The following is a 19,004-nucleotide window of genomic DNA, read 5'->3' on the forward strand; positions in this document are numbered from 1 at the left end:
ATACTTGTGGACCTACAGTAAATGTTCTAGGGATGCACAATGTATTCTTATTTACTTTTGCCATGCTATGCAAAATTCTGCATTTTGCTGTACAAATGCTTACTAATTTTTTATTTAAAAAACATTTAAATGAGGTATATTATGATTTCTAATCTTAGTGTTTTACTTTCCCTATCAGGAAGATTTGAACTGGAGATACCCACTTTCCTAATAAGATTATGTCTGCACTACTTTCAAAAGAAGTACCTTCTAATGATGGTTTTGGAAAAAAATCCAAGTGTAATGGGATAGTTTAAGTCAGATCCTAACTATATTAAACCCATGACATATAATTAATTTTCTCACTATAGACAATATAATAACCATAAAATCCAAAATGGGATAAATATAATAACACCCCCACCCCACCCCCACCAAAGCTCTCCTAGCCATAGAGTACTGGAAAAACTTTGGATGTAATAGCTGTCCAGCAGAAAATCAATACATATCAAAATATCCACTTAATGGATAAGCAGGTATCATTGTCAAATTTGAGTAGTTCTAACATTTGGGTTAAGAATATACCAATCTATACTATGCTTATTTACAGGTACCAGCCTTAAATAAATATAAAAATACAAAATACAGGTAATCCCCAAGTTACGAACATTCCCTTAGCGAATATTTGAAGTTACGCGATAAGCACCCCCTAGTGTTTACCAAAAAATGCTGAAATCATGAATGTTGCCACACCATGGCAGTCATTTATCCTTTTGAACAACCTCAGAGGCACTGCAAAATTAATTCTATCTATTCACCACCACCCCATTTCTGCCCCGGGTCTCCCTGGGCACTAGGCCTGTGGATACTCATATTGTGAAGATCTAGAGAGTCTTCGCTTTCTTGGTTGTTTCACTGCTTCAGGCCTTGGTGCATTTGCAGAAAATGGAGGCCTAAAGTACTGCAAGATCACAAGAGGTCAGTGGTGCGAGATCTCATGCTACTGATCTCATGTGATCTCACAGTATTCTGGCCTCTGTTCTCTGCAAATGGAGGCCTGGACGAGATCTGTGGCAAAAGGCTTTGCAAATGGCTGAAACATTGAAGCCTTCAGTTAGTTTGCAAAGCCTTTTTTGCCATCTTTGCCTTTGCCTTTGCCTCTGCCGTCGAGAAAAGAGTCCCAAGTCCCAAGTTCCACTAGCAGAGTCCTTTAGGAAAGGCCTTTGCTACCCAGAACAGAGCTCAGGAGCCACGTGGCCATCACCCTGACCTCAATTCTAGACAGCAGAGGCCTGGAGGCCTCCGATGCCCAGAACGGATCTCCAGAGCCACATGGCCACTGCCTCTAACCTCCATTCTGGATGTTGGAGTCTCTGCCACCCAGAACGGAGGTTGGGGGCAGTAGCTGCATGGCTCCAGAGGTCCGTTTTGGGTGTTGGAGGCCTCTTCCAAGCCTCTGCCACCCAGAATGAAGGTCGGGGGCAGCAGCCATGTGGCTCCAGAGGTCCATTCTGGGTGGCAGGGGCCTCCTTTAGTATAAATAATTTTTGGCCATAGGCTGAAAGGTATTGGGGGCCATGATTTCTTGCTCAGGCACCCATCCACTTTTCCAGAAAATGAGTGTTTGACTTCCCATGAGATCAAGGCATCCAGAAGCTTCCAGGCTCTACGTGAAACACGATTTCATTGTTCCAAACCTCCCATTGGTGGTAATAATAATAATAATAATAATAATAATAATAATAATAATAATAATAATTACTATTATTATTATTATTATTATTTGCCTGTAAGCAAAAACTGGTGGGATCATAAAATAGAGAAAGTCATAGAAAATGATAAAATTAAACTGCTCTGGGACTTCAGAATTCAAACAGACAAGCACCTGCAACATAACCCCCCAGACTTAACAAGTGTCGATAAGAAAGACAAAAAAGTCTGGATAGTGGACGTGGCAGTGCCTGGAGACAGCAGAATAGACGAGAAAGAACTGGAGAAGATAACAAAATACAAAGACCTACAAATAGAAATAGAAAGACTGTGGCAAAAGCAAACAACGGTAGTACCAATAGTAATAGGCTCCTTGGGCGCAATCCCAAAACAACTGGAGCACCACTTGAACACCATTGGCATTGACAAATTCGCTATTAGTCAATTGCAAAAGGCGGCCTTACTAGGAACTGCTTCCATCCTGTGACGATATCTGTAATAACATCAAACATCAACATCTGCCTATCCCAGGTCCTGGGTAAGGACCCGATGGGTAGACAAAATGCCAAATCCAGAATGAACATCTGGCTGCCTGTGCGATGATCCATAATAATAATAATAATAATAATAATAATAATAATAATAATAATAATAATAATAATAATAATAATAATAATAATAATGTTGGAAGGGACCTAGGAGGTCATCTAGTCCAACCCCCTGCTCAGGCAGGAAACCCTATACCATTTCGGACAAATGGTTGTCCAGTTTCTTCTTAAAAACTTGCAGTGTTGGAGCATTCACCACTTCTGGAGGCAGGTTGTTCCACTGGTTAATTGTTCTAACTGTCAGGAAGTTTCTCCTTAGTTCTAGGTTGCTTCTCTCTTTGGTTAGTTTTCACCCATTGCTCCTTATCCTGCCTTCAGACGCTTTGGAAAATAGCTTGACTCCCGCTTCTTTGTGGCAGCCCCTGAGATATTGGAACACTGCTATCATGTCCCCCCTCGTCCTTCTCTTTGTTAAACTAGACATACCCAATTCCAGCAACTGTTCCTTATATGTTTTAGCCTCCAGTCCCCTAATCATCTTTGTTGCTCTTCTCTGTACTCTTTCTAGAGTCTCAACATCCTTTTTGCATCGTGGTGACCAAAACAGGATGCAGTATTCCAAGTGTGGCCTTACCAAAGCATTGTAAAGTGGTATTAATACATCACGTGATGTTGATTCTATCCCTCTGTTAATACAGCCTAGCACAGTGTTGGCTTTTTTGGCAGCTGCATCACACTGCTGGCTCATATTTAGGTGGTTGTCCACTAGGACTCTGAGATCCCTCTCACAGTTACTACTATTGAGCAAGGTACCCCCTATACTATACCTGCACATTTGGTTTTTCTTGCCTAAATGTAGAACCTTACTTTTTTCACCATTGAATTTCATTTTGTTAGATAGCACCCAGTGTTCAAGTCTGTCCAGATCCTCCTGTATCCTAAGCCTGTCTTCTGGAGTGCTGGCTATTCCTGCCAGCTTGTTGTCGTCTGCAAATGTGATATGTTCCCCATCTATCCCCTCGTCCAGATCATTGATGAAGATGTTGAAGAGCACTGGGCCCAGAACAGAGCCCTGGGGCACCCCGCTACACACTTCCCTCCATGTAGATGCGGTTCCATTGAGGACCACACACTGAGTACGGCCGGTCAGCCAGCTATGGATCCATCTGGTGATACTGTCTAACCCGCATTTTTCTATCTTCTCAAGTAGTAGGTTGTGGTCTACTTTGTCAAATGCCTTACTGAAGTCCAAGTAAATTATATCTACAACATTCCTCTGGTCCACTAATTTTGTCACTTGGTCAAAGAATGCAATAAGATTTGTCTGGCATGATCTGTTTTTGACAAACCTGTGTTGGCTTTTAGTAATGACTTTGTTTGCCTGTAGGTGTTCGCTGATTCGTTGTTTGATTATCTTTTCCAGGATCTTCCCAGGTATTGAGGTCAGGCTGATAGGTCTGTAATTTCCTGGGTCCTTTTTTTTTTCCTTTTTTGAAGATGGGAACGACATCAGCTCTTTTCCAGTCCTCTGGTAGTTCCCCAGTGCTCCAGAATCTTTGAAAAATATAGTTCAATGGTTCTGAAATTACATCTGCCAGTTCCTTAAGAACCTTGGGGTGTAAACCATCTGGTCCTGGTGATTTGAACTCATCTAGGCTGGACAGGTGTTCACTTACCATTTTCTTGCCTATCTTAACTTGTATTTCTATTTTGTTTTTTATGGCACTATTTTTGATAGGTTGGTCTGTTTTTTCCCTTTGTGTAAAGACAGATGCGAAAAACGAGTTAAATAGTTCTGCTTTCTCCCTGTTAGTTGTCACCTTCTTACCACTTTCACCCACTAATGGACCAATCGTTTCCTTCACTTTTTTCTTGTTTTTTACATGTTGAAAGAAGCTTTTTTTCTTATTTTTGACTTTGGTTGCAAGCCTTAGTTCTTTTTGAGCCTTAGGTTTCCTCACTTCATCTTTGCAGGCTCGGGATATTTGCTGATATTCTGCCTTAAGTTATGTGTCCCTCTTTCCACTTTCTATACTTGTCCTTTTTATCTTTCAATTGATCAGAGAGTTCTTTATGCAGCCATGCTGGTTTCTGTTGAGAGCTGTTGTTTTTCCTCTTTGTTGGTATTGTGCTAGACTGGGCCTTTATTATCTCACTTTTCAAAATTTCCCAAGTGTCTTTAGTTGTTTTCCCCTGGAGGATTCTCATCCATGGAATCCTTCCCAAACCCTCTCTAAGTTTATTGAAATTAGCTCTCTTGAAGTCCAAAACTCTAGTTTGATTGTGTTCTATTACTTGTGCTTCCATAATGTTGAATTCCAATATTGCATGATCACTTCCTCCCAAGGTTCCTATGGCTTCAACATTTCTATCATTTCATCTCTGTTAGTGAGAATTAAGTCCAAAATGGCTAATCCCCTAGTTCCCTTCTCTACTTTTTGGGAGACAAAGTTGTCTGCTAGGTTTGTCAGGAATCTGTTTGATCTTCCAGTTAGTGCAGAGTTTGTCTCCCAGTTGATGTCAGGGTAGTTAAAGTCCCCCATTACTATTGTGATGTGCTTCCTACATATCTTAGTTAGCTGACTAGCAAAAAGCTCATCTATTTCCTGTGTTTGGTTGGGTGGCCTATAGTATATACCTATGGCAAACACTTTCCCACACCGAGCCTGGGAGCCTTGGAAGAGATTCAGAAGTGGCCAGCAGCCCAGTGAGTCAGAGAATCCATGCAGGGCATGCTCGTCCTACTCTCCCTGTGCTCTCATGGGGAGCAGACAAAGAAACAGGCTGGAGAGGAGACAGGTCTTCATAATGCAAGTGACCCGGCATGGCAGGATGATGGGGAGAGCAATTGTGGGGACCCCAGCTAAGGGAGAATGAGGTATTTTAGTGGGTCAGGGGAGGCCTTGGTGGTCTGAAGCAGGTGGCCAATTCCATCACTAGCTCCTCCATGGTCTTCCCCACCCTGAGATACCTCATGTTCACTTAACAAACTGTGCAAATTAGAAAATGTGTGGGCGATAGTAGGGAGTGATCACATTCAAAGTATGAGATTCATTCCTACGAATCCTTGAGGTATGAATGGAATGGGCAGGCTCCATTCCATTCGTAACTCAAGGACTACCTGTAATCCATTACTGTGCAATGTGAAACAAAATTGTAATTATCTACATATCATCTACAGTTTCTTATCACATCATGTCCAGTAATATATAGGTCTATACAACAACTTATCTCCCTATATTTATCTTTATTTTATTCTACTTTATTTTCCAAACAGTAATGAGCCAGTGTATTGCCATTTTAAAACAATTTTCTTAACATTAATGGCTACAGAACACAGAATGTTTTAAAGGACAGAAGATTCCATAGGCCTTCTCTAATGTCTTATTTATTTATTTATTTTGTTTTGTGCTTATGTTTTTTCTTCCTACTCTTGTAATAATACTCTGCATTAAACCATATAAGTTCAATAATAATTTCTTTTTAATGGTAAACAAATTTTTGGAATCTCTTCAGTTATGCCTAAAACCATATAGTTAATTTTTGCTTAATAATTTTATGTGAGATTGCTATTATTAATAGGGAATTCTGCATTTTTATATATATTCTTCTATTAAGATAGAAATGCCACTGAACAAACCTTTATGTTTATCCATTCCCTTAAAGCAGACATGTCAAACACAAGGCCCGCAGGCCAGATACGGCCCGTGAAGTGGTTTCATGTGGTCCACAAAGCCATCCTGGAAACAGTGAGGGAACGGCCCCCGCTGCCTTGACCCTAGCCCATGTACAATTTTGTGGTGGCCATCTATGCTGAAACGCATTCAGTCTTAGCTCCACAAGGCCATCTGGAAACAGCGAGGAACCAGCCCCTACCATGTCTGCCCCGCCCCCTGGGTGCATGCTGGGGAGGTGTTACCCTTTGTGAGGAATGAAGAAATGCACCATCACCTGGAAGTGGCCAGCAAATTGCCCTTGTCTACTTCACATATCCGGCTTGATGGGCTCTGGGGGAAGGGTTTTGGCAGGCAACGGGACGCTCTCCTCACAGCGCCAAGAACTGAGCCAGGTGGCGTGACTCTGATGAGAAGTGCAATGCTGCCTAGCCCCCAGCCTGCCCAGTTTCAGCAGGCAGCAAGGTGCAAAGCTGGCAAGCTTCGCACTGCCTGGCTCAACCTCTCAGCGCTGTGAGGAGAGGGCCGCACTGCCTGCTGAAACTGGGCAAGCAGGGGGTTGGGCGGCATTGTGCAAGTAACATTGACTCTCATGCTGCTCATGGCATCCCCTCCCCCAGAGCCCACCAAGCCAGATATGTGAAGTAGGTGAGGGCCATGTGCTGGCCACTTCCAGGTGATGGTGCATTTCTTCATTCCTCACAAAGGGTGACACCTCCCCAGCTGCGTTTCTTGCCTATTTTTCTCCCTCCCTCATCTCAAATATTTTCCCACCAATCTGTACTTAGGAAGGAAAGAAAGAAGGAAAGATGGAAAGATGGAAAGAAGGAAAGAAGGAAAGAAGGAGAGGGAGGGTCTGAGGGAAGTCCTGCCTTAGTCCTGCCCTGCTGTCCTTTCACCATCCCCTTGCCCCCTCCTCCTGGCCTATCCTGGCCTAAAAAAACTTTGGATACAAAGCCGGGTCTTCTCCCATGGAGAGGGAATGGGCCTCCCTCTAACTATGCCCTCATACCCCTCATGAGCAACCTGGCTAAGGAGAGCAAGCACAGCAGCAGCAGCCTTGAGGAGGAGATAAGTGCAGCTGGGCACCCCCTTGGGGAAGATTTGGTGCCGTGAATGCTCAAGAGCCAGGCTGGGCATTTGACCTCTGCTGCCCAGGGCTCTGGGCAGCCCGCACCACCATCCCGCCCCCCCCGGCATGGCCTGAGAGGAACAATGAGGCTCCTCTAGTGGACCATGCCTTGGCACTTGCCCTGGTCCCACCCCCTTCTGCCAGAGACCCTCAGATCTGTCCCACTCCTGCCCAGGCTCCCACAGGCACCCTTGATGTGAACAATGTAGAGCTGGCCACGCCCACCTAGTAGGCCACACCCACTCCATCCATGCCCACCCAGTAGGCCACACCCACCCTGGCCACCCTCCCACCCCAAGGGAAACCGCAATGCTGATGAGGCCCTCAATGAAATTGAGTTTGACACCCCTGCCTTAAAGTGATGTACTGTAAAAATGCTCATGTAAATTAAACATTGATACAAATTAGATGCCACAAAATGTGCTTAAATGGTAGAAAAAACATACCCATTTGACTCTTGGAAAACTACACATAAAGCTTCATTTTCTACATGATGCAATATTAATGTAACACAGCCTTGTTTTTCTCCTATTAATCAAGTCTTTAAAATTGACAGAAACTTGTACAATAAAAATACAATGGCATAAATGCAAAGATAAACAAATAAGGAATGAAAAATAAATGTTTCTACATACTTGTAGGCCCATCTGAAATACTGAATGACCCATAAAATTAGCCAGCATTCGAATTAAAGCAGCACCCTGCAAACACAATTTAAAAAAAAAATGAGTTGTTATCCAAGTAGTTTCATGGTAATATATGAAATGTACAATTATTCCAGTATTTATTTCAGAATAATTTATTATTAATTACATTTAGAATTATCCCTCAAAAGTATTTGACTTAAACATTTTAGAAGCTATATGCTTCATTATAAGCTTTGTTGGGGGAAAAACAGAAACAAAAATGAAGTTATGAACATACAGAAAATGGAGTTATTTTCAAACAGAGCTACTAAACCTATACCTTACTGATTTGAGTGCAACAACATGAAACAGTATGTTATAAAAGCACAATATTTCTCTTCCCTACTATTGATTGTTCATAAGCATATCTTTGAATGAAATAATTTAAGTATAACATATTGAGATTTAATGCATAACAAAGACAACTAGTTCTACAAGAGTAATCAGTACAAATGAAATACTATTGTTCAGATTTAAAACACTGTTAAGTCCAGGATTTTTTTATGGTTGAACAACAAGCACCAGAAATTTAATTTTAGACATACAAATATATGTTTGGACAAAACATATGCCCTCTTTTAGTGCATCTCATGATTGCCAATGATTTTAATTTAACAGGAAACATACATACTCACAGTTTAGTTGGAGTTAGGGTTAAAGATATGGATGAATATCTTTTGCTCTGGATAGAATGAAGTTTCAAATGGGTGAAGCAATCTAAATCAATTTTAGAGCTTATATTACAGTTTTCATGTTTTTGCACTAATAATGTTTTACCATGTTGATAAATACTGCATTTGGCATTTACTCTCCATATTTAATATATATCTATAAACGTCAATATATATCCAAGGCTGTAATTCTAAGATCAGTATTTGAATGGGAAAATAGTAAGAATTTTAATGAAACTTCAGAATTTATCAATGCAATTTACAGTAAGTATAGGTAACCAGGAATAATCAAAATGTTTTGGATTATTGTGCCTATATTATATAATTTTATTCTAGAGGACATTTGCTAGCCTCCATGCTGCCATTTTAAATGGCTTGTTTATACATCTGCATGTTTCTTGAAGCCCAATGGCTCTCTGATGATTAGGCTAGACCTTAAGACTGACTTTTTGAAATGAATTGTTAAAAATAACATGCAATAGAGATTTGTGATTTATGGGCCCTTCCAGTGAAGATGATGGCATATAGAAGATTCTAGTTCAGAATGAGAGAGACGCAAATAATAAAGAATATGAAGTAATGAATGAAATGAATTGGTATGTGTAAAAATATGAGGGAGGGAGGATATATCAGGTCTGAAGAAGACTGGCCTAATCTTGTGAATTAATGTTGATTAACACATACAGAGAATTGAATATTTAGGCTTAATTATTTAATTAAAGAGCTCAAATATGTATCAAAAACTATAAATTAGTATCACCTAATTTATTAGGAGCTCATTTGACAATAGGAAATCATAGGGTGTGATGGTGCCACAAATTTAATGGAAAGTATGCAAGAGTTTGCTGGAGAAGACTCCTGCGAGTCCCTTGACTGCAAGGCGTTCAAACCGGTCAGTCCTAGAAGTGATCAACCCCGACTGCTCTTTAGAAGGCCAGATCCTGAAGTTGAAACTCAAATACTTTGGCCACTTAATGAGAATGAAGGACTTGCTGGAGAAGGGCCTAATGCTGGGAAAGATTGAGGGCAATAGAAGAAGGGGACGCCAGAGAATGAGATGGCTGGATGGAGTCACTGAAGCAGTAGGTGTGAACTTAAATGGACTCCAGAAGATGGTAGAGGACAGGATGACCTGGAGGAACGTTGTCCATGGGGTCGCGATGGGTCGGACACGACTTCGCAATTAACAACAACAACAATGCAAGAGTTTATAAAAACCAAAATCTGAGAAATGCAATGTGGTATTATGCTGGGGACAAAATGCAGGCCCTTTCTCCTTAGTTATGAGAAATGTTTCAGCCATGTTTCCTTTTCTTTTTTCTTGCCCTTTAATTTCTTTATCTTACTATTTCCTACTCCTCTTCTGCAGTCTGTATTTCAATGCTTTACTCCCAAAGGGAATAGCATGATGAATGCATTATATATCCAACATGTTGAAATTCTGAATATTTTTTTCCATATCAAACCCACTAATTTTATAAACTTAATATCCTATAAATATCCTATGTGTTTTATTACATTAAAATAATATCTGCCCTATTTCATGTCACAAAGCATTCTCCAAGTCCTGAAGATGAGTTGAATTTGTAATTACTAATACTCTCTTCCATAAAGTTTGGTAGACACTAAGGCTACCATTCCATGGATCACAGGATAACACAGCCTGGAGCTGCTGAGCCATATGTATATGTATAGTATAGTTTTCTCTTTCTTACTCTAGTCATAGCATTCTCTTACTGTTTATATTTTTCAACCTAGAGCAACACCAAAGCAATATGTGACTATTCTTTCATTTCTACTAAAATTGTATAAATAAAATGTTAAGTAAAATTGTATAATTTTATAGTTTGGAATAAAAAATAATTTAATTTTTGGAAACTCATACTGCCCTATGGTTGAAACACATTTTTTTAAAAAGGACAATAGTTGCAAAAGACACATACAAGAACCTTTATGTTATGTTTGCCCTTCAAATAACAAGTAACAAACAATACTCAAATCCCTTTTACAAATTAAAAATTTGTTGACATAGGCAGACACAGCTGGATGCCAATATGAAATTTAGCTTATTAAGAAATTCACAGCATGAATTAACATTAGAGAACAAACTATGTCAAGCTTAGATCATAAAATGACACTTAAAATACTCTCATAAAATGAGGAAAATAAATTTGAAGTGCTCTTGTGAATTGCCTTAAGATATATTTTGGCCTATTTTAATTTTAAACAAATACACCAGGAAGCTTCAATAGTGTCAATGTGAATTCTATGTAATATATTTGAATTCTGATGTTTAAAGTGATAGCAGCTTAAAGCTACAATATTAAATATAATAATTCTTACTGAAGTGTGGACTTCAACTCCCAGAAATCCCAAGTTAGCATACACACATATTAAAATCGCTGAGGTTGAGAAACATTGCTCTAAAGCAAACTCCCATAAACTAGTATTCTCTAGAAGTGCTAGACTACCTGCTAGAATTCTCAGCCAATATGAACAGTAATTATGACAGGAAGAATCTCTGAGAATTATAGTTCCAGTTTATCTGAGATAGTTATTAGGAAAAATAATTAGGAAAAGTCAGAAAACCCTATATGTTTCAAATAGGATTTGTATAGATACAAATTAGCAGGGAAAATGAGATTAGGAGCACGTGTTGATTTTCTTGCAGTACATTACAAACATCTTAAAGCAGCAATATCTTTTCCTGGGCCTGTACAATTATTGTACAACGATAGGAAATGGTTTTATAATCCCTTTGAAAACTGTTTTTGCCTTTTTAATTCTAACCTTTGCACAGCCCCAGTATCCAACTAAAATAGTATGACTGAAGGAAAAAAAACCTGTGGGCTTTACCTATTAGTTTTGTGACTTTACAATAAATACATAGGGTAAATTCCTTGATAAGAAAGCATTAGCAAGCAGATAGTTTTTCTTTTAAAGCAGTACTTTATGTTTACACCCCTCTGTCTACATTAGCTTTTTAACAAATGGAAATTTGGACAAGCACTGAAAACAAAAAGGGGAAAGTATCTCAAGTGCCAGTAGAATATTTCATTACATAGAAATATAATAGTTTTTTGTAACATAAAATATTTTAGTTCAAACTCTATACAGTAATTTCCTATTGGCACTTAGTGTATATTAGCTCTTCAATTATCATACTTGTAACTATTACTTGAGTTGCAAAGTCATTGATTTGATCTCTTATCTGCCTTAGCCACATGCTAAAGATTTTAAGGAGTTTAAAAGAAGACTGTAAAAAAATATATTCCTTAGGCACATGCCATAAATCTGAATTTCTCATGTGTCAGAATGAAGTTTTAAGCACAAGCCAGAAATGAAGAATTTGAAGAATATCATGCAGTCTCTTCTGACTCTGGGGAGAATGGAAATACTTGTCAATACAGTCTCCTAATCTGAAGTAGGTATTTACAAAGATAACTGGGTTTGTCGTCTTCCAGGTATGCTTACTACTAACAAAAAGGCTAATATTCTCACAATAGAGTGCATGGATGAATTTATTATTACAGTAAATAAAATGTTTGCATGGTTTTCCTGAAATGTATATTTACGACACTAGGAACTCTGCCAATATTTCACAAAATGATAGAAGCTTCCTTTGCTGGAATAGTTAAAGAGAATGGTTTGTGATTTATCTGAGAAAATGTTGAGAAATCCATCATATAAAGAATGAAAAAAAATGCAGCTTTGCCTCCTGGTACAGTTTACAGTACTAAACAATTTATCTCTGGGATAGATGTTGACATGCTAAAGAGAAAATAAATCTTTGAGAAAATGATCAGATGAGGAAACTTCATGAATACAATCTGACAGTATACCTGGAGGAAGCAAGTCCATATTTTATATTTATATATCATGCTTGTAAAAGATAAACTCCTCTAAGACAGTACAATTATTAAAAATACAAGCAATGAGTTCAGATATATATATTAAGGATATATATATCCTTAAAAACATTAAAAATGCAAATTCTGGGTATACACATATCAATAAAAATATAGAAAAACGAACACCAGGATAAAAATAAACAAGATCGTTTAATATAAACAAGCTTGTAAGTAAAAGAGTTACTGAGCTTTCGTTGGCCAGACTGCCGACGTCATCAGAATTGGAATGCTAGGTGATTAGGGAGCCTGCCTATATAGCTGCTTGTCTCTGCGCCCGGCTTCTTGAGTGTGTCATCGGCCCATTGATTGTGTTAATCTGCAACGTGCTAAGTTGATTCACATCCGGCAGCCTGTTGGTCGACCCGATAGTTCTGTTCAGATCATCCATTGTTTTTCTAGTGCATGTGCGGGCGCCTGGGGGCAGCTGTCAAACCATCTCTGCTCCTTATATCTCTCCCCTCTCATTTTGGAGAGTCAGTGCCCTAACCGTATATTGTGTACATTCATCTATCGTAAACCCACTCATATGGACAGAACGCTGCACTACAGGAGTAATCATCCTGTAGCACACAAAATTAGTTGTGTTAGGACTTTATTCAAATGAATCAACTCCCACTGCACCATGGGTAGAGCCAAAATTGAAGAGAGAAAACATCTATATTGCACTTTTAGGCTCAATTGTTACCCCGCAAAATTTGTGAGACATTATAGCAGATCATATCAACCTCACAGGGCCCAAACGTCTGGAGCAATGACGATACTGGCCACACGTATAACCTTACCTTACATCTGTGGTGTTTCCGAAGCCACGACACGGCTGCTGGCCCCCCACAATGTGAGCATTGCCCATAGACCAGAGCAGACTCTAAGAGGTAAGATCATGCGTCCCAAAGAGCCGCTCCCCAACGGTGAACAGTCTTCCATAGTCTACAGAATTAATTGCAGGAACTGCCCCTGCAATTACGTTGGGGAAGCAACTAAAAGACTCAGGACTACGGTCCATGAATATGAACTGGCAATTAAAAGACAGGAGCAGTGCTCACAAGTGTGGGCCCACATGGCCAACCTTGACCACACATTCAATCTGGAAAATACACAGGCCATATCCCGTGAGACCACTAAGGGTGGCCGCCTTCTAAAAGAAGCCTGGCTTTCGGATGAGAATTCCATCAACTGGCATATAGACTTCCTACCAGCATACCAGACTTTTAGAAGGTGGAAGAGACAACATTACAATCCACAGAGTAGATGGCTATCCCGCATGGTGCAAAAGCAGAACCATGGCTTTACAAATGGGGAAGCTGCGATCCCCAGGGAGGACAGTGAACTGACAAAAGGGGAGGGGGGCAGGGGACACAACGAGATAGCAACTGGCAAGATTGGAGCAACAGGGCTACAGGTGAGGTGGCAATGGCTGCCATGGGAGGAGACAACTAATGATGTGTCAAGATTGGGTGTTGGAAACAGACACGCGGAAGCAGCTCGGAAGGAGAGATAAAAAGGGGGGGAATAGGGAACAGGAACATCCGAACAGCTGCTCTTTGCAGGATTAGGGAGAAGGAGCTACGGGCAAAACAACGGAGGCCTTAAGGGAGGATGACAGCCCTACAGGGCATTTGAAATGCAGATTGAAAGATCACTCCAAAATGAGAGGGGAGAGAGATAAGGAGCAGAGACGGCTTCACAGCTGCCCTCCAGGCACCCACACGTGCGCTAGAAAAGCAATGGAGGATCTGAACACAACTATCAGGTCCACCAACAGGCTGCCAGATGCGAATCAACTTAGCATGTTTCAAATTAACACAATCAATGGGCCGATGACGTGCTAGAGAAGCCGGGCGCAGAGATAGGCAGCTATATAGGCAGGCTCCCTAATCATCTAGCATTCCAACTCTGATGATGTCAGCAGTGTGACTGACGAAAGCTCAATAACTCTTTTACTTACAAGCTTGTTTATATTAAATGGTCTTGTTTATTTTTATCCTGGTGTTCGTTTTTCTATATTTTTATTGCTCCTAGAAGCAGGAAGCCGAAAGCACCAGCCTGAAGATGACGAATGAGACTTCGTTGAAATGTTGCCAAGACACTTCCAATTTTACGTGGGAGAAAACCTGAATAATCAAAGACCTACATACAAACACCCGCGAAAACCTCAGAAAACATATATTGGCTGTGTCCCAAAAAATGACACCAGACCCACACTCACAAAAACCACACAGGATGTCACCACCACACATCCACGCAAAAAGCAAACCCAAACCCACAACGATGATGAGGCACAACCACAAACCAGAAGCAAGACCACAGCTGCATCATTAGCCACTTTAAACCCCTCCAATCCATACATGAAGCAAACTGACACCCACCATGAAGATGAGGCACGACCACGAACGTGAAGCCAAAAAATAGCAAGGCAGCCCACCATCTTAAATCCCCCTGCAACTCAGACTAACCTGAGCACAACAAAGCCCCCACCCAAACAGAACACTCCCCCAGCCAATCAGAGCACAGCCAACCCCCCAGCCAATCAGAGCACAGCCAACCCCCAGCCAATCAGAGCACAGCCAAGCCCCTAACCAATCAGAACACACCTCCACCCAATCAGAACACAGCCAAGCTCCAACCCAATCAGTTCATACCCCCACTGGCAGTTAAAAGGAAGAAACAGCTAAGACCACACATTGCTCCTCGAAGCACGAAGCTGAAAACACCAGCCTGAAGATGACGAATGGGACTTCGTTGAAACGTCGCCAAGACACTTCCAATTTTATGTGGGAGAAAACCCGAACAACCAAAGACCTACATATATATATATATATATATATATATATATATATATATATATATATATATACAGCTAATTTCGTTAAAAACACGAATCCTGGGTATAGTCATATTATAAAAACAAACAAACATGAACACCAGGAAAGATTTAAAACTAAAAACATTTAATCTAGTGCCAAGCTTTCGTTGGCCAACTGCCGACATCATCAGGGCTTAAAACCAGTCAATAGGAGTCTCCTTTATACTGCTGGTCAGTTTATGCACACGGCTCCTGGACCTCGTCATCAGTCCTACTTGATTGGGCTGCGTGTTGGTTATACTCTTGATGTTGATTGATGCTGCCGTTCTGTTACTTGTTCTGCTTCCTCCACTCTCCTTCTTTGTGCTTGTGTTGTTATCTATCTCCTCACTACAGGCTCCTGAGTTTGGCATACTCCTTCCCCCCCTTTTTGGGTCGTTCATTTCCTCCGTGTTTTCCCAGTTACTCCTTCTCGCTCCATTGGGCCATGTGCTGGGTATTCTCCTCTCATCTTTCCCCACACTATCCTTCCTATATGTCAATGGCCATATCCTGTATATACATCACCTCCTATGGTCTCCACCCCCTCTTCCTCGTCTCCAATCCTCATTACGTCGCCCCGATCATCGCATTGCAGTCTCCGTTTCGATCTGTTGCCTTTGTCTAATGTGGCTCATATGCATTCGCTCTTCATGGGGGTATTGTTGCATTGTGTGTTGAGCCTACACCCCTCTTTCTCATGGTCCTATGCTAGGGTTAGTTGATGGGGTGACCATTCGTTCCTCCCCCCCCTTTTTTATGTTCCTTATAAATCTATCGTTGCGATCCTCGTATTGTCTATGGTGTTCTGAATTGTCCTCTTCTTTCAATCGCGATCGAGTTGTTATTGTGGGGCTGTTAATATGCTGTCCAATTGGTTCCACTCTACTGTTTTTATGTTTTGTTGTTACTGCATGTGCATGAGTATCTTTGATGTCATTTGTTGGGCAGCCTGGAATCTCTGGTGTGAAGGCTTTTTGTCAGTGTGTTCTGGCCTTTGTTCTTTCATGCCACACTGACACATCAACATTATCAGGCACTCCACCAACAGGTCCACCAGGCCACAGTAAGAGCGAGTTGGCAAAAAGCAATGGCACTCCAATGTAAAATGGACATCTTACGGGCATCAGATAATGGTGGGCATTATCTATTAAGCTAGTCCACAATCTGTCCTCCAAACCCCTGACCCAGGAACAGATTTCCCTTTTAGAACGGGAGGCAGGCCACAACCTGATGGATGCACAGGCAATTGACATTGTGGCGTCTTTAGAGCATACCATCCAACGCATGGAGGCCAATAACAAGGTCAGAAACACAATCAGGCAGCGGGTCACCGGCCTGCTAATTAACCATAAACGGCGTCAGGTGCTCCCTAGAGAGGAGGAAGAGGCCCTGGAACAACTAAAAAAGGACAGCACTATTGTCATACTCCCAGCTGATAAGGGTAGGACAACTGTGGTTATGGACAGATCAGCGTATTTTGACAAAGCCCAGGCATTACTTAATGACACTACGGCCTACAGAGTCATCACTAAAGATCCAATGACAACACACACAAACCGAATCAACAAGGTACTTAGCAACCTCAAACGTCGGGGTAAAATCAATGACGACACATTGAGGAAGATACGTCCCAGCGGCGCAGCCATGGCTAGGTTCTATGGTCTCCCAAAGGTACACAAAGAGGGGGGTCCCCCTATGACCTATTGTGTCCTACAGGGGCACACCCACTTCAGGACTAGCCAAATGGCTTAGCAGTCACATCAGCCACTTGGTCGATAATAATGAGACCACTGTGAAATCGGCAGAGGAGTTTCTGGAGAGAGTAAAGCCCCTAAGGATAGAGAAAGATGAGGTAATGATATCATTTGACGTTACCTCACTCTTTACCTCTATCCCCCAAGATCTGGCGGTCACAGCAATAAGGAACCTCCTACAAGAGGGGCCTGAACAACATAAGGACTCTCTCCATATCAATGATCTAATACAGTTGCTAACCCTATGTCTGAAGACATACTTCACCTTTCAGGGCGTGGTATATAAACAAATAAAAGGGACACCAATGGGATCCCCCATCTCAGGCATTATTGCTGAGGTGGTTCTTCAGCGACTAGAGTCAATAGTAATGTCTAGGTACTGCCCAAAATTTTGGGTGCGCTATGTAGATGATACTTTTGCGATTGTCAAAAGACGGGATAGCGCCAAATTCGTGGAGGAACTGAACTCCGTATATCCAGACATCTGCTTCACCACAGAAGAAGAGATCCAAGGCAGTCTTGCCTTTCTGGATGTACTGATCAGCCGACGCCCTAATGGCACATTGTGCACATCTGTATATTGCAAACCCACCCATACAGACAGAATGCTACATTATAATAGCAACCACCCGGTAGCACATAAAATCAGCTGCATCCGGACGCTGTTTAAAAGGGTTAATTCCCATTGGAGCATGGGCAGAGCTAAAGCCGAGGAGAAAAAAAACATCTCCATCACATCTTCATGCACAATGGCTATCCCATGGGGTTTGTGAGACAGTATAGTAGACCACATCAAAATCATAGAGACTCAGGCTTCAATGTGACAGCAATGCCGGCCACACGAACAACCCTCCCTTATATTCATATCTCTGATGCCACAGCATGGCTGTTGGCCCCCTACAATGTGAGCATTTCCCACAGGCCCGAACACACCCTTAGGTCTAAGGTCATGCATCCAAAAGAACCACTCCCCAACGGTCAAAGATCATCTGTGATTTACAGAATTAATTGCAAGTACTGTGCAAGCAATTACGTTGGGGAAACCACTAAAAGACTGAGGACCAGGGTTCATGAGCATGAACTGGCTATTAGAAGGCAGGAGCAATGCTCACAAATGTGGGCCCATATGTCCAGCTCTGGCCACACTTTCAATCTAGCTAACGCAGAGGTTATAGCTCGTGAAACTACCAAGGGTGGCTGCCTACTCAAGGAAGCCTGGCTCTCTAAAGAAAATTCCATCAACCAGCATATAGACCTTGTGCCGGCCTACCAGATGCTTAGGAGATGGGAACAACAGCACCATGGCCTATTGAGAAGACATTTAACTCTTTTTTGGCAGGATTCGGGTGGTAGAATGATGGATGAGACAGGCAGGATCTCCAAGGAAGAAGATGACAGCGTTTTACATATTTGGGACGATGGCTCTATAGATGGGAATACCACGACTCACATGGACCAAGATGATGGACCAAATGGCCTTAAGCCAGGGAGAGAAGCACTGAGGCAATCTGGAAGGAGGGGGAGGGAGGAGGAAGACAGAGAGCGGGAATGCTGGAACAGCTGCTTGTTTCAGGACTGGGGCGGAGGAATTATGACAACAGCCTTGGCGTTGGGGAGGATAATGGCCCTGGGAGGGAGGGGGACTGGGCGCAGGGACGGATTGATAGCCGTGCAAGTGCTTGCACATGCTCAAAAAGAGCACTTGAAGATTGTAAAACAACCAGTGAAGTCAAAGACAGTTTGCCTGATGCGGAACAACTCGGTATGATAAGGATTAACACAATCAACAGGCCGATGATGTGCTCAAGGAGCCGGGCACAGAGGCAGGAAGCTATATGAGCTGCCTTCCCAATCTCCTGCTATTCTAACTCTGATGATGCCGGGAGTTTTTTGGCCGGACGAAAGCTTAGTAACTCTTTTTAACCACAGGCTTGTTTATATTAAACGGGCTAGTTTATTATATCCTGGTGTTCATTTTTTTCTTTTTTTTTCTTTTATTTGTTATACAGGTTAAGAGAAAGGCAGAGCACAAGATTTTCCTTTTATATATCTTTCATTGTCTAAAACAGTTCTATTTCATGCCAACGTTGTATA

At 41.5% G+C, this 19,004-nt stretch overlaps 1 protein-coding gene across 1 annotated transcript in view; it reads right to left on the minus strand.

Moving 5' to 3' along the window:
* The window catches only part of TRHDE (thyrotropin releasing hormone degrading enzyme), a 423,265-nt gene that overhangs the window by 133,468 nt on the left and 270,793 nt on the right, over positions 1-19,004 (minus strand). The window contains exon 7 of the mRNA XM_039344457.1: positions 7,679-7,744. Within this exon, the coding sequence (XP_039200391.1) occupies positions 7,679-7,744 (66 nt within the window). The remainder of the gene's footprint in view (positions 1-7,678; positions 7,745-19,004) is intronic.

The sequence above is a fragment of the Crotalus tigris genome, unplaced genomic scaffold (assembly GCF_016545835.1).
Source record: "Crotalus tigris isolate CLP2741 ecotype Arizona unplaced genomic scaffold, ASM1654583v1 scf7180000017916.3911339, whole genome shotgun sequence".
Classification (NCBI taxonomy): Eukaryota; Metazoa; Chordata; class Lepidosauria; order Squamata; family Viperidae; genus Crotalus; species Crotalus tigris.